The sequence below is a fragment of the Nannospalax galili genome, unplaced genomic scaffold, assembly GCF_000622305.1.
Source record: "Nannospalax galili isolate Female #2095 unplaced genomic scaffold, S.galili_v1.0 scaffold442, whole genome shotgun sequence".
Classification (NCBI taxonomy): domain Eukaryota; kingdom Metazoa; phylum Chordata; class Mammalia; order Rodentia; family Spalacidae; genus Nannospalax; species Nannospalax galili.
The window spans coordinates 1,183,678-1,200,264 of NW_008348806.1; the positions used below are offsets into that span (position 1 = coordinate 1,183,678).

At 40.4% G+C, this 16,587-nt stretch overlaps 1 protein-coding gene across 10 annotated transcripts in view; it reads right to left on the reverse strand.

Annotated features, from left to right (window-relative positions):
- Positions 1 to 10,535, reverse strand: part of Lrrc7 (leucine rich repeat containing 7) — a 432,681-nt gene extending 422,146 nt beyond the window's left edge. For 7 of the 10 annotated variants that reach the window (XM_029569851.1, XM_008846095.1, XM_008846093.3 and 4 more), the window contains exon 1: positions 10,186 to 10,535. In XM_029569851.1, coding sequence (XP_029425711.1) covers positions 10,186 to 10,282 — 97 coding nt within the window. In that variant the 5' untranslated portion in view covers positions 10,283 to 10,535. The remainder of the gene's footprint in view (positions 1 to 10,185) is intronic. The other 3 variants (XM_008846094.1, XM_008846098.2, XM_008846092.2) reach the window with 2 other exon arrangements.
- Positions 10,536 to 16,587: the final 6,052 nt, after the last annotated feature.

Consider the following 16,587-nt stretch of genomic DNA (forward strand, 5'->3'; position numbering starts at 1 on the left):
ACATTATGATAACATAATCAAGTAATCAACTGAATGTATTAATTGTGTGTGCATATAAAATTCTACTGAGTAAAATTTAGTTTTCTAATGAACTGATATGGCCCTATGTAACTGCAATGGAAGCATATAGAAAGTATAGTATTTAATAAGATTTTGTAGATCACAATTGGAGGCTATCAGAAATCACCGACCACCTGTTTCTCGTGAACCCTCTTGCTAAAATAGTGCATGTTATCCATTTGATTTGTTGTAGAGCTTATGCAATAGTCCTAGAGAGGGACCTGAGCAAAGAGGACTGGGGGGCCTGGTCTCCTGGGATGGATGCATTTAACTGAACTGCGGAGCAGAGTTGGGGGATTCTCTGTGTCCCCAGAATACATGTTGCACACATTTCTTTGTATGTACGATGTTTTATGTGAAAACTGTTGCATTAAACAGAGTATCCTGCAGCGACGCAGTGGGGACTGAGTAGCATGGGAAGTCAGCATGGGAAGTCAGCATGGCAAAGTGGCATAACACTATTTGGGAAGTCAAACTTACACTGTGCCACAGCTGTAGACTTACTAGCCATGTGACACTGCATACATGACTTAATCCTGCTGAGCTTCGGCACCATCTGCCACAGAAAGCAACTGGTAATTGTTGAAAGTTGAGGAAGAAGAGCCGCCCTCAAGTGAAGAAAGACATATAGAGAGTCTGGCTATAAAATGCAGAGAAACGGGATTAAGGGGGTTCAAGGAAAAACCAAAGATCATGACAATGTGAGCCGTACATAAAATGCAGGGCTCAGAGGGGAAAAGGACCTCACATAGAAAAAAGGACCTCGTGAAGAACAGAACTCTCATCACGCAGCAGAGCTGGAGTTAAGTCGGCTGGGAACTGGAGCTCCAAAATCCGTTTTCTTCGTTTGGTTTGGTCCAGCTTGGGCTGGGCTGGAACGTACAGTCCTCCTCCTTCTGTCTCCCCAGTGCTGGAATCTAAACTCTCCAGGTCTTCTCAACTGGAAGACCCCCTGGCACACTGCACTCCTGCAATGATTTTTTTTTTCCTCTGTTTATCAAGAAGCATGTGAAACGGGATTGATTTTTTTAATTCTTTTTTTAGAAGTTTTAAAAACATATTTATTACTTTTATTTTATGTGTATGTATGTTTTGCCTGGACTCATATAAGTGCACCTGTGTCATGAAATGCCCACGGAGGTCAGAAGAGGGTGATGGATCCTTTAGAACTGGAGTTATGGACAGTTGTTAGCCAACGTGTGTGTTGAGAACCCAGGTCCTCTGCAAGAGCAGTCAGTGCTCTGAACTGCTGAGCCACCTCTCTAGCCCCTGATTTTTCAATTCTTGATTCACTGACACATTTAAAATGTAGTAAAAACGAGTGTCAGAGTTATTTGAAAGCAGAGTGAAAAACAATGTTGAAAGAAGGGTTAGTTATCTCTGGCCTGTCTGTGCAAGCCTGAAATCACAGCCACGGTGGGTGACTGAGGCAGGATTGAAATCTCAGTGCTGGCCTGGGCTATAGAATCAGTTTAAGACCGGCCTAGGCAACTTAGCAAGAACTTGTCTCAATTGTTTTAAGTGGAAAGGGGAGTGGGGTGTGTTTGTGGGTGGGGTAGGCTTGGATGTGGCCCTAGTTACATCTTGCCTAGCATGCATGAGACCCTGGCTTCCATCCCCTTTCCTGGGGGAGCGGGCGAAGACAGGGTGGTTTAAAAGCAAGCTAACATCTTGACATGGAGGTCAAATACAGACGGAACACTAGGCTTACACTTGACAGTATCAGGCATTTGTAACGCATACTGAGACAAGGACCAAGCTTAGTACTTCCAGTGCCCTCTAGTTCAAGGCAGTAATATACTAGATCTAATGCCATTTACCAATTGCTAACATTAAAATATTTTTGGTATTTGAAACGATCACATGACATGATTTTCTGCTTGGGTTGGGTTATCGCGCTTTCCATGAACATCGTTTCACTTCACTGGCCCAATGCTTGATCAGGAGCTTGGGTTTCTTTGCGTTTAATTTTTATAATTATTCACATATTAGAGTTTTTAAACCTGTCTGAAATAAAGCTTGCAAACGTTTTTCTCATGTTGTAGGTTGTTTGTTTACTTTGCTGACAGTTTCCTTTGATGCCTCTATTGTACTAGTGACGTATCTCAAGGGTCTAGAAAAACAAGAAGGTGATCCCAAATGCGATAAATATCAAGAAATAGTAAAGATTAGGGAAGAAATTAATGAAATAGAGGCTGAAGGATTTTAATTGCATCCAATCCCATTTGTCAACTCGGGTTTTTCTGGGCAATTAGAGCTCTATTCAGAAAACTCTTGTCTGTGCCTACATGTTGTTAAAGGTTTCTCTATCTTATAACAGTTTCAGTATGTCAGGGTTTAAATTAAACTCTCTGATCCATTTTTAGTTTATTTTTGTTCAGGGTGAAAGGTATGAATCTAATTTCATTTGTTTTCAGGTGACTCTTCAGTTTCCCCAGCACCGTTTGAACCTTGGGGCTCTCAATTTCATAAAACAAATGTTAAACTGTACAAATAATCACAGTGGTCCTGACACAATAATGAAAGACTTAAATACCTCAAACTCATATTTAAATAGATCTCCCAAACTAAACACCAGCAAAAAGCCTTCAGAGCTAAATGATACCACAGATCAATTGAATTTGGCAGATCTCTATGTAATATTCCACACACATTAAAACAAACTCAGAGCTATCTCAGATAACCTAATGGTGTAATTTAAGGTTCTAGAAAACAAGAAGAAGCCCATCCCAAATGCTGTAAATGTTAAGAAATAAAAAGATTAAAGAAGAAATTAATAAAATAAATACTGAAAGAACAAAACATATAATTGATTGAACAAAGTTGATTCTTTGAAGAGATTAACAAAATTGACATAACTGTAAAGAAGAGAGAGAGAGAAGATAGAAAGTAATTTAATCATTAACAGAAAGGGAGTTGTTACGCCAGGCTCCAACCAAGTCTAGAAGCTTGCTAGAACATATTTTGAAAAGTTGTATTTCAATGAGTTGGAAAACTTAAAGGAAATGATCAATTTCTAAACATATTTGACCTAACAAAGCTAAAGTCAGAAGATATGAACATCCCTAACAGACCCAGAGCGTGCAATGAGATTGAGGCAGTAATGAAAACTGTCCCCATAAAGAAAGGTCCAAGGTTGAATGGATTCACTGCTGAATTCTACTCAACTTTTAAGGATAATTTAAAAACAACAACAACAACAACAACAACAACAACAACAACAAAACAAATAAAACTTTCAAACTGCTCCACAAATTAGAAAGGGAAAGAACTCTACCACGTTTTTTTTTTGTTTGTTTGTTTTTTTTTGTCTTTTTGAGACAGGATCTCCCTGTAGCCCCAGCTGTCCTGGAACTCGCTATGCAGACCAGGCTGGCCTTGAACTCACAGAGATCCACCTGCCTCTGCCTCTCAAGTGCTGGGACTACAGGTGTGCACCACCACACCCGGCTTTACCAAACTCCTTTTAGAAAGCCAGTATTATCCTGATGCCAAAACTGGATAAAACACAACAAAACTACAACACAATTTCCTTAATGAATATGGATGTGAAATTTCTCAACAACACACTTGCAAATTGAATTCAAGAACACAGTAAGAAGATTATGAGCATGTTCATTTCATCCCAGGGATGCAAGATTGGTTCAACATATATAAATCAAAATATGTAATATGCCATATAAGCAAACTTAAGGCTAGAAATCACATGATCATCTTGATAGATGCAGAAGCAACATGTAACAAAGTTCAACATGACTTCATGCTATACAGACTGAAGAAATTAGGGAAACATAGAACTTACTACAATATAATAAAGTCTATACACAACAAAGTCATAGTCAACATTGTACTAAATGGGAAAAAACTGTGTTTCCTCTAAACTCTGGAGTAAGACAAGGATGCCCACCTCTCCTCTCTTGTTCAATACAGTGCTTTAAGTCTTAGCTAAAGTCAAAAGAGAAAGATATAAAAGGTATAACAATAGCAAAAGAAGATGTCAGATTATCTGTATTTGCAGGTGATGTGACTCTATATTTAAAATGTCCTATACATTCTACTTTTTTTATTTTTCTTTGTGAGACAGGGTCTCTCTGCAGCCCCAGCTGTCCCAGAACTCACTATGTAGACCAGGCTGGCCTTGAACTCACAGAGATCTGCCTGCCTCTGCCTCCCGAGTGCTAGGATTCCACCATGCCCGGCACACTCCACTAACAGATCTGATATACACTTTCACTAAAAATGAATGACACCAAATCAATATGTAATAACCAGTAGCTTTTATACATCAAGAACAAACTTGCTGAGAAAAAAATTAGAAAAATGTCCTACTCATAATAGCTTCAAAATTACTTAGGAACAAACCTAGGCAAGAAGAAGAAAAGTTTAAGGCACTGGAAAAAGAACCTAAAGACGACAGAAAAGGTGGGAAAGACCACACGGGCTCCTGGGCTGCCCGACTTAAAGCTGTGAAAATGGCTCTGTGTCACCAAAGTGGTCTATAGATTCAGCGCAGTCTCCATCAAAACCCCATGACGTTCTTCATGAAACTAAAAAACTAATACTGAGATTCATATGGAAACACAAAAGACCACAGACAGCCAAAGCAATCCTGATCACAACTAGAGGTTCCTGACCTCAAAGTATACTGGACAACCACAGGGAGAAAGAGCATGGGAAGGTGGAACAGTTCATGATGCAGGTCCCATAAACAACCCACGCAGCCACAGCCACTTCATTCTTGACAAAGGTGTCAAGAACATTCATTGGAAACCATGTAGCCTACTCAACAAATGGTACAAAATGATCCTCTCTTCTTGAATTGCTGTGTTCAAAGTCTAAAAGAGCTACAGTATGGTTGGAGCAGAGAAACAAGGAATCGGGTGTGAGAGGAATTTGAAGGACTAGGTGGGGGTAAGACTCTGCAAGGTCTTATAAACTACAGGAAGGTCTTTCTTTGTCCTTGGGAACAGGGTCTATAATCTCAGGGCGATGTTAAGATGAAAGGTTTTCAGAACTGTATGTTGGAGAGTCACTTAACAAAGTTGGTTAGAACCTTGGAATCTTGGCAATGGCTATTTGTGGACAGATTCAAATAATACCTATGAGGTGACACTGAGAGACCTCGAAATTAAAGTGGAGAGCAGAAGTAGGCGGCAGAGTGTGAAAAATGATCCTGAGATCACACGATCTTTAATACCACGTAAAAGTCATATAAAAGTACTGGAATGAGTTCAGGCTTTGCAAAGGAGCATCTGGAATCTGATTTAGCATTTGTTGAGTTTTCACTGTTGAAATAGCTAAGAAGATGCATTAAGTAGACTTCTGGATGAATGGCCTGGGCTACATGTATCTATTTGTGCGTTATCTGACTATAGGAAGAGCGGACACCATGTGTAATGAGATGGTCTTTAGGGGTGGTACAGGCAATATATCTGAAGAGAAGAAGACTTCACTGGGTTTCCAGAAACCCTAGTATTTAAGGGCTGGAAGGAGACACATGGTTGACAGTGTGAGGAGCACCAACAGCACTGTGCTCCTCACTGTGAAAGCCCTGACATCAGGAGCTTCTGTGTTGATCTGTTGGTGCTGCTGAAACAGGTAATGACAAGCTGGGAGGCTTAAGGACAACAGAATTCATTTCTCATGGTTCTTCTAGAAGCTGGGAAGTCCAAAATCAAAGCATTGGCTGATTTAGTATCTTGGTGAGGAACATTTTATGGCTCATGGATAGTGCCTATTCCATGTGTGCTCACTTGGTGGGAAGGGGTGTGACGCCTCGAGGGGGCCTCTGATGTAAGGTGACCAACAACGATTCTGTCTTGACACTCTCCATCTTTCTCAAAGACTCCTACCACCATCCTTTGAAACTGTACAAACTTTGGAGGGATGCAAACATTCAGACTATGGCATTTGACAGAAGGCGCTTAAAGATGTTCGGCAAGTTCAATAAATGACAACTGGAATTCTGAGATTTGCAATGAACATCATTGTATCCTTTGATGCTAGATCCCCGTGAAAACCCTGTCACAAGAGGAGAAACATGACCTTCCTCTAACCAAAGTACATGGCAAAATTGACATTATGGTTCCAATAAAATTATTTTGAATTAATCAAAACTGAGATTATCTGGGGTGGTTCTGACTTAGTCAGGTGGAAGGACTTACAATAGGGGAGGGACTCTCTAAGAGGGAGAATAAATACTCATGTTTGGAATGTCTGTACAATAAGACACGCAGGAAGGTATTTGTACCCAGACAGGCACACCCGATGGCAGCCAGCAGAAAGAGGGCAGTGATTTGATGAATTTCTAAGAAATTCTACCAGCAGTGTGGAAGTGTTAGAACACATATCCTTCCCCTGACTGAGTTTTGGAAGAGACCCTACCCAACCTGGAGAGACCTGGAGCAGAAAAACTTGAGTCTGGACTCCAGGCCTAGACACCTGACCCTTAACCAAGAGATAACAAATGGCCATGTTTTAAGCCCACGAGTTTATTGTCAGGTTTGCCATGGAGATAGAAAACCATGACAGCAGCATAAAGAGGTTACTGGTGACCTGAGCGAAACCTGTTCCTGCTGGAGTGACCGAGCCAGAGCCAGATTGGGCTTGTTTAAGGAGCAGCCAGAAGCAAGCACATGAACTGACCAGGCACAACTCTTTGGGAAGATTGGCCTGTGAACAAAAATGTAGGACTTCAGCTGACTGGCCAGAGATTTTGAGGACAGTTTTTATTTGGCTTTTTATAAGAAATAATTTGACCACGTTTAAAGTGTGTTTGTATAAGATTCCATTTATTTTTCACTGAAAGTTTGCTTGGCCTTGTTAGATGTAGCATGGTTAGATGAAATGAATATTTAATAACTGTCTAAGAGCAGCGTCTGGTGACCTCATGTTGATCTCAGTGCTGAAAACGTGTGCAAGACTATAGACAGCTATAAAAGCCATCAGTGTTAAACATGCCACTTAGAAAAACCTTCCTCACAAAACATCTCCAAATTAGAGAGTCCTGCTGAACGAACTGAGTTCCACACGCTCCACATTCTCCTGACAGGTAGATGCTGCCTCTAGACTTTCTGAGGTGATGATGTGTTTCTGAGGTGGTAGCTTTCCATGGGAATTGAAACGAAGGTGTGGGTTAGACCCTAGGCTGAATGTGTAGAATCAAAGGACCATGTGGTGGATGCATTGCTGTGTAATGTGAATTACAGTCCAGCATGACTGTGATATTGTCTTGATGCTGTCTGCCTGTAACTTGTACTGTGTCATATCTTTTTTCCATAAACAGGAATAACCTGTGAATTGTAGTTTTTCAGCAGTGCTGGGGATTGAATCATGGTCCTCATGCATACTGGAAATATTTGCATGCTTTTATACCAAAATTGTGCCCTATTAGTCTCAAACAAAAGATTAATTTGGTGTAAGAGAATTAGCAACAAGGGAAAAGGCAGAGAATGGAATCAAAAGGTAGAAGAAAACATGCCACGTCCCAGCTTGTGTGCAATGTACTTAATATAGAGCTTTCTCTTTCATGTCAGAACAATCCTATAAGGCATATGCATCATTACCATCATTAAAAATATGTAAGCTGAATTTTTCAGAAAAATAATCCCCAGTGCTTTGCAGCTGGTCATATTGTTCCTTGTGTCACATTATAGGATAAACCCTTTCGTGTGTGTCTAAAATTAATAAAGTACCAAAATAGTCTGTTTCAATCATAAAAAGATGGTGTCTTTCCCTAGGAGTTAATGCTCCTCTGTAATAGCACAGGAAGGAACTCTTATTAGTTTAACAAGAGATTATCTAAACCTTTCTGAAAAACAACAAAATTATATTGACTTTAAATTTCAATTAAATTTATAACAAAAGCAACAGCTATATTACTTACCTTTTAAGCTACATATGAAGTATCTTATTGTATATATTTCACATTAGACGACCATAAGCCATAAATATGAAATATATCTCACATCATTGTTCTTCTGTATAGACCATGACTTTCTATCATCTGTCATCAATCACTTGGCTTAGCTGGTGGTTTGCAAACTTGATTTGCTTTGCAGTCTCACACAGGGCTTCTTAAAGTACGGATCGCTGCTCTAGTCTGAAGAGATCTCTATTCAGCAAGTTTAGGCTTTAGAATCTGCATGTCTAACAAGGTCTTAAGTGTTTTATGTACTGCTGGCTTGGATGCCACAACTGAAGACCCACTACTTCAGACCAGGGTTCAAAATCTTTCCCAAGCCATGTGGGAGGCTGAGGAAGAAGGATCATGAGTTGGAGGCTAGCCTACACTACCTAACGAGACTCTGCCACAAAGAACAACAAAATAAAGCTTTTAAAAAACAATGTTTTGTAAGATCCAGGTTCTCTGGATCATATGTCCTGAGTCATAATTAGTCATCTTTCTACACAGCATGAAAGGATGTCTGAAGAATATCTAAATAAATATTGTGTTTCAATAAAGTTTCTTAATATGGAAACAGGTATCAGGACGATAACACCAACAAACCACAGCTGAGTAAACACTGTCCTACCAAACGCAGTATAAGAAGAGAACTGACAATAATCACTGTGTTAAATGCAACCCGGGAGAGTCACTTTTACCAGCTTATCCCCAAAATCCCCTTCTAAGGTTTTAAGTAAAATCCATAGACCTATACCAGAGGCTGATATGAGGCCCTAACCAGGAAAGAGGAAAGCCCAACATTTCCTGTGAATTCAGAAAAAAAGGTAGCGTTTACATGTAAGGAACTTTATATTACAAGTGCTTTTGGTTGAACTATATTTTCACTTTCACATTTTAGAGTTAATTAGCTATTGTTTTTGGTGCGGAAGATGTAAATCCACCAATTAAAAGAAGATGAACACTCTAGTGAGCAACACAGAAGTCCGCTGAAAGCACTTACCTACTGACTTTACAACACAGCACAAAGAGCAAGTACTTCATTTGCGGAGTTTTCCCAGATCTAAAGTATTTGGTCTTAACCCAGAGCAGTGTACTTCAAACTAATTTAAAATGCAAATATAATCTCAATGATCTGCTGCACTGCCTACCGCCATGGATCCACTTACATTAACTTTATCCTCAAGAAATGCAAGTTCTTATAAAAGGGCAAAATTCAGATGGATATCTGTCCTGATGGAACATGACTTAGTAGCCTGAAAATACTGTGTGCAAATAGCATGGAAAAATTAGTATTATGAGTCATCTTATAAACACTGTATCTATCGTGTCAAAACTCTCCAATAATATGTTATATGATATGAACTATAAATATTTAAATAAAGTCTGCAGGCGACTACACATTCTTTAATTCTTTAGAATTTATTTTTTTGTGTACGAATGAATGCTTTGCCTGCATGTAAGTTAAGTGCACCTGCATCATGCAATGCCCTCAGAGGTCAGAAGAGGGCACTGGATCCCTGGAACTGGAGTTATGGATGGTTGTGACCTACCATGTGGGTTCTGGGAACTGAACCCAGAACTTCTGAAAGAGCAGCCAGAGCTCTTAACTGCTGAGCCATCTCTCCAGCTCCTAAACATTCTAATACCTAATAATGCAAGGACGGTTAAAGTGCCTTTATAGTGTCATCGATAACATCTGTCTTTCAAAACATTTTACTACATTCCATTGAATCAAACACTTCAGTTTGACAAACAGGTTTACATTCCCCTCAGGCATTTGTTCTCTGGTAACATAGTGACTTTCAAAGAGTACAGAGTTTTAAGAAAGAAAAATGTTGAAAAGAGAAATACCGTGAAAAGGAAACTGCAAAATGTTGATTTTAAGCACTTTTCTTAATATTCTTCACCCTAGATCCTCAGAACACTGATCCCCATCATGCAACAAAAACACTGTGCAGAACTTTCTAGTCTCCTTTGAAGATGGAACCCAAATGCCAGGCGAACATCTTGGAGCCCTGGAAGACAGCTTATGGGGTGACAGGGCTCTTGGTGCTTGGATTCACCGTAGTTTTTTTTTTTTTTTTTTTTAATTAGGTCAATTCAACAAATATTTATTGAATCCCTCTCTCGTTTGCTACTTTAGAGGTGAATCCGCTTATTTCGCTGCAGTACTCACCACAAAAATCTACCTAGGTCAGCGTGATCCTATTAATACTTACGCTCCTCCTCAGACCTCTTCCGAAGTGCTGCACGAACCTCTTTACAAGGGCTTCGCTGGTATTGTGGGGGATTCCGTCCCCGAATTAGGTTCTCCATCCTGTAAGAAAGAGCCCCAAGAGTATTTTAGTACCCAAATCCTGATAAATGCCGGCAATTTCACATCCAAGTTCACGTAGTTACAGAAGCCCCATAGTCCACACTGCTGAGAGTCTCTGAGATAGGAGATTGTGGGAGGCGAGGAACATGGCATGCAGGAGATGCTGGGCTTCTTTGAGAAGGAATGTTCACTCTAGTCACAGTGAGTTTTTGACAAATTGATTGCTTTAAGCTGTCCTTCTCAGCTACTAATTTCCATAGGGTTAATAAAATACTCAACACAAAACGTACAAGGGATTTTTTATAATTTTAAAGATATAAACAACTATAGAATTACTGTAAATCAGGAACATTACTTGATAAGTGTTTGGGTTGCTAGAACATACACCACCCAGAACAGAATGGGCTTTACAGTGTGCGTAGGGTTGGTGGTGCAGAGAGTTATATTTCTGCTGTCCAGAGAGGAAACTGGGGAAAGATGACCCATAAAAGCAGCACTTGAAATAGTGTGAAATATGAGATAAATAGCTTTTTGTCCTGGAATGGCAACTGTACTCCTACAGAGAATGGTCATTAGTGCTTACAAATAAACTTCCTGAAATCACTCCATTCATATGTAGGGGTTGCTCTGCGTGTGTATGTGTGTGTGTGTGTGTGTGTGTGTGTGTGTGTGTACACATATGTACTAATACACCTATGATGTGTCTCTAAAGTCTAAGAAAATGTTTAGAATGTGCAATCATAACTTCAATCTTAGTTCCACTGGAAGTTTATTTTAGCTGTGGAAAAGTTATTACTCTCAAGATAATGACGACACCATGGTAGGACCTCACAAGTGTCCCAAGTAGTAAAGATTCAATTTATTTAAGGTTGCATATGTGGGAAGAAGAGCCCTTGTCTTTCATCATGAGAGTTAGCCATGTCAACTAAATTATACCAACTTTCTTAGTTTCTGATTCTTGAGTAAATTCAATGTACAATTTTGATGATATATTTCAGCAAATGATGAATTTCCATGACAGTCTCATAAGAATTTAAGTGACTCTTCTCCAGTATTTATAAGTTCAGTATGGGGACTTGAGAGATGGCTCAGTGATTTAGAACACTGGCTGCTCTTTCAGAGAATCTGTGTTCCAATCCAGTACCCACATGGCAGCTAACAACTATCCATAATGCCAGTTCCAGGGGATTCAACTCTCTTTTCTGACCTCTGCAGGCATTGCACAACACAGGTGCACTTACCTACATGCAGGCGATTTACTCATACACATAAAATAATAATAAATAAAATAAAAATATAAGTTCAGTATAGTAAAATACAACAAACATAACTTGCGTATGTAAATAGCTGCATAAATGTGTGTAATTATTTTTTTCTAATGCTGTGTCAAATGGAAGGCCTTGCATGTGCTAAGTGCATGCTCTACCACCGGGTCACAGCTCCAGTCCTTGTATAATTTCTAAAAAATAAGTTTTACTTATCATGATTAAACTCTGATTTGGAAAGAGGATTTATCTTTGTTGGGAATCTATGTAAGCTATTTTCTTGAGTGGACTATTATTTCTAATATCTCTATCCAATAGGTAAGAATAAAAGTCCATTTCCATGTAGCCATGCTATGAAGTAGATTAGGTTAAAATGTACTTTCAAGACCCTGAGAGTTTCATTTGAATAGTTGCAGCTGTGACCCAGGACCCAGTCTCCAGAGACTGCATTCTGGGAACCCAAGCAGATGTCAGGAAAGTATGTGATGTACTGGTATAGCATGGCTGAGATGTGCTGGCTTGCGTGTTGACTGCAGGCTGCCTGGCCCAGTCTCCCATCCTATTTCTTACAGGATAGCTTCAGGGAAATTGCTCACATTTATACAAAGAGGCTGCTGTGTGTGCATGTATATGTGTATTTATGTGTGTACACACACGCTAATAAGCCTATGGAGGTGTCTATAACATATAAGAAAATGTTGTACATTATAATTCCACATGATTGCTCTGCTTCATCTCCTCCTCAGTATACTGATGAGCACATTCATTAGCTTCTTGTGAAGACTAGACATGTCAGCACAGGTGAGGGGCTTTGCAATATGTCACAGGGCAACAGCTCAGTTCAAGGACCTATTATAAATCACGATCATCATAAACAGAAATGAATTCATAAAATAACACATCCATTGTGCAAGGAAAATGTCAAACTATCCTTTATTCACTAAAGAAAATGAACATTTAGTACTTTGTGAAAAATATCTGATAGAATAAATGTTTTAGTTATTATAGAAACAGGCATCTTCAGCCAGGGGAGAAATTCATATTAAACTGCTTTAAGAGTCCACCTCCCTCCAGTCAGAACTGCCATCATAAAGAAGACACGTGAGAACACTGCTGGTGAGGAGGGGAAAGGAAACCTTTATCCCCTGTTTGTGGGAGTGGAAACTGAGGCAGCTACTGTGGAAATCAGTGTAACTACTGTGTGACTCAGCTATACCAGACTAGTCCAAAGAGCTCTGTATCCTACCACAGACACACTTGTACATCCATGGCCATTGCTGTGCTAGTCACAAACGCTAGGGAATGAAATCAGCCTCAATGTCCATCACCTGCTGAATGAATAATGAAAATGTACTTCATATGCACAATGTAATTTTATCCGGCTATAAAGAAAAATGAACTGTACAGGAAAATGAATGGAACTGGAACAAATTATACTAAGTGAGGTCCAGAAAGGTAAATACTACATGCTCTTTCTCAGACAAGGATCCTAAGTTTTAAATTTCCTGTATGTGTATTTATACAGGACTAAGCGTGGGTGGCAGTCAGGAAACTAGAAAGGGACCCACAAGGAGGAAAAAGAAGCTCGAAGGGAAGACAGAGAAGAAAGCAGAAGCAAACAACGTGGGAGAGGAACGAGGGTGCCGCGTGCACACGGCCAGGACCAAGAACTGGGAGAGGGATCCGTCAGAGCTATGTACGCCCCAGGCTTGGTAGAGGACACCCTTAATCCCAGCACCTGGGAGGCAGAGGCAGGCAAATCTCTGTGAGTTCGAGGCCAACCTAGACTACATAGCAAGTCCCAGGCCTGCCAGGGCTATGTGGTGAGACCTTGTCTCGCAAACGAAAACAAAACAACAACAAAAAGAAACCAAGTATGTATGAATAGGTTGTAAGAAAACCTGCTACTTTATACACTAATTAAAAATTAAGAAAAAAGAAACATTTATTTGTTGCCAATTTTCAGAGATTAAAAAAAAGCATACAGTATACTTCAGTTTTATCAGATTTAAGAGATTATAAAAGATAATCCTCTGAGAACACTGAGAAGGTAAAAGTGGTCTATTCATCATATTAACTCAGTGTTAAGGAACCTATTATTTTTCTCAGAGAATCTGGATGCTTCAACATTTTATAGTGTCCTCTGACCTCAACAAAAAGAACACAAGTCATCATTAAAGCTCACAGGGTCCACAGCCCAAGAAGACTGGTGACGTTTCTCCTCTGAGCAAGCACAGTACTTGGAGCACTATGAAAACTGGCCAGCAGAGATGAAGCTAGACGGTCAGGGCCAGTGCTCTTTCTCCATGTCTTAGGACTTCAGTATGTGGTGTCGGCAGCAATAGGGTCCTTCCATCATGTTCTGGAAGATGACCAAGAACAATGGCTATAGCCCACTGGCTAACAGCTCCAAAAGAGGTAACCCATTCTTGGCCCTGGGCTTTTTATTTGTCAGCCTATGTTGTCTAGTAGGGGCATTGTTGCCCCATCATAGGGTACTTCTATTTAAACTCTTTGTACATGTATATATTTTAGGAAGCATCTACAGTGGCAGCTTTGCATCTGACTTTTTCAAAATGCCTTTAGTTTTAGGTATCTCTCCCCATCCTCCCTCCCAGCCTCCCATTCCTCACCCAAATTAACTTTTCCCGTTCCGTTATTCCCCTTCCCTCTTTAAATAATTGCGTTCTCTCCCTCCTTTCCCTTGAAAGCCCCTGTCCCATGGTCCCTTATGAATTTCCTGACCTCTATGAATTTCCCAATGGTCAACATACACAGAATAAGAGACTTCGGGTGCCAAGTTCTACATGGGATATTTATATCACAGTCCTTCGCTGAAGGCTCAGGGAACAGCACAGAAGAATAGAAGAAAGACTGTAAGAGCCAGAGGTGGTAGATGACTACAGTGAGATTGTGTTTTCTGGGCACAACAGGGAGGTTTCACATATGAACTCACAGCTGCTGTGCACAAGACCTGCTCAAGCTAAAGCCTGACAAAATCCCGGTACGGCAGGGATTAGATACTATATCCCACCTCCAGCTGATGGCACCTGGTAGCTACTGGGAGATGGAGAATTGTCTCTTTAAGGGTGTGACCTTTGGTAGGCTGACCATGCTTCATGGCATGGACTCACACAAAGAGGCCATGAAGTTGAGTGGGTGGGTATGTGAGGAGGGGAGCTGAGGGAGAAGGTGCACATGATCAAATATACTGTATGAAATTCTCAAAGAAATAATGAAATTATTTAAAGAGCCATTGGAGCATCTATAAAGCCTGAACATCTACAATTTGTTTCATTCAGTACTGTGAACAGTCCTCTGAAAGAGCATTTTTAAGGTCAGTAAATGAAGGCTCTGAATGCTCGATGACTACAGCCATATATCTTACAATCCCCCCAGGTTAACACCTGCTATTCCACCATGTACGGTGTCTTTAATTGAGGCAAAATTCCTCATAAATATAAAATTAACACTAGCTGTATACCTGAATATTATCTGTACAATGTAGTCAGTATACACAACAATACTACATGCATTTACGCGTATTTGTTACTATGTCGAACCCATATTGAGTTTTGTTTTTTGTGCTACTGCCACTTACATGTCTGCTGCAATAAGTGAGATTTTACACTTCTGAGAGCTACTTGAAAGTTAACTGAGCCAAAGAAATGCCCTATAAATTATGTACACCAGACAGTCATAATGCAAACATTGAAGAGATCCAAAGTCCCTTTATTCTTTAGAATTCTAAATGTCGTGCCTCCTAGGAAACACAGTGAGAATCCAGTTAATGTTTCCAGAACAATGCTCATGCCCACACTGTTATATAATTCAGGCTTCTTTCTTCTGGGGATTACAAACTGTCCATGCAAACTCCACCAGCATCATTTATGATGTATAGTCAAACAAAGGGACCAGGATCCAGGAGTGGAGCCTTGGAGGACTTCCAGGACTCTCAAAGGAGCTGTTCTATCCAGTCTTCAGCTTGGCAAGCACAGAAGGATGTGTTAATAGTTGCAATAAAGAAAGTTGAAGTGTGAGTACCACAGGCAAGGCAGGTGCCCCAAGACTCACTGAGGACTCTGTGAACTGCACCATACATGTTGGATTCTGAGAGGAACTAAGTGAAGTCAGATAAGTAGCATACAGCACAAAACAGCATTCAGAAGTTGTAAGCAAATGGTGTCTATAATCTGCTTTTTGGCATCTCCCTGATCTAGCCAGGGCCAATCAGCTGAGAAACTTAAAAAATATCCAGACCTTCCACATTATGGAGCTGAAGATTTTCATTCAGGAGGTCAAGTTCTGGTCGATTATGTTCAGATACTAAGCAGCATTTGAGAACTTCTTAAAACAGCAAATACACACCTGGAAATGCAGGGGAGGCACATTCAATGGATTCCTTCAGTTGGTAAAGTTGTCCACTGATACAGAGGTGGGGTGAAAGCCTGGGATGGGACTGAGGTTAGGACAGGTGCCAAAAGAATGAAAGTGATCAAAGAGATAGAGGCCAAACCTTGCCACACAACCTGGTGGTCTGTCAGAGAAGCCAGGCACCATTTATAAGGCTGGCAATCTTCACAGTAAAATAATGTCCAAACTTGGCCAGACTCAGTCCAAAGAATGTATAGGCTTCCATTGATATGATGCTTTGAATGAAAATGTCCCCCATAGGCTCCAGGTAGTTGGACATTTTGTCCCCACATGAGGGTGCTGTTTTGGGAGGTCTTAGAAGGTGTGGCTATCCTGGAGGAAGCACGTCACTGGGGGTGGGCTTAGAGAGTTCTTAAGCCTTGCCAGATCTCCAGTTGCTCTCTTGCTTCCTGTACCTGCTTGAAGATGTGAGAGCTTCACTTCTGCTGCTCCTGCTCCAGCCACCTCCAGCCACCATGCCTCCCTGCCTTGACGGACTGTAATTCCCCTGGAACCGTAGCTCAAATAAACTCTTCCTTCTATAAATTGCTTTGGTCTGTGTTTCTGTGACAGCAGCAGAAGTGATTAATACAATTGATAAGGAATTGTAGTCTGGAACACGGGTG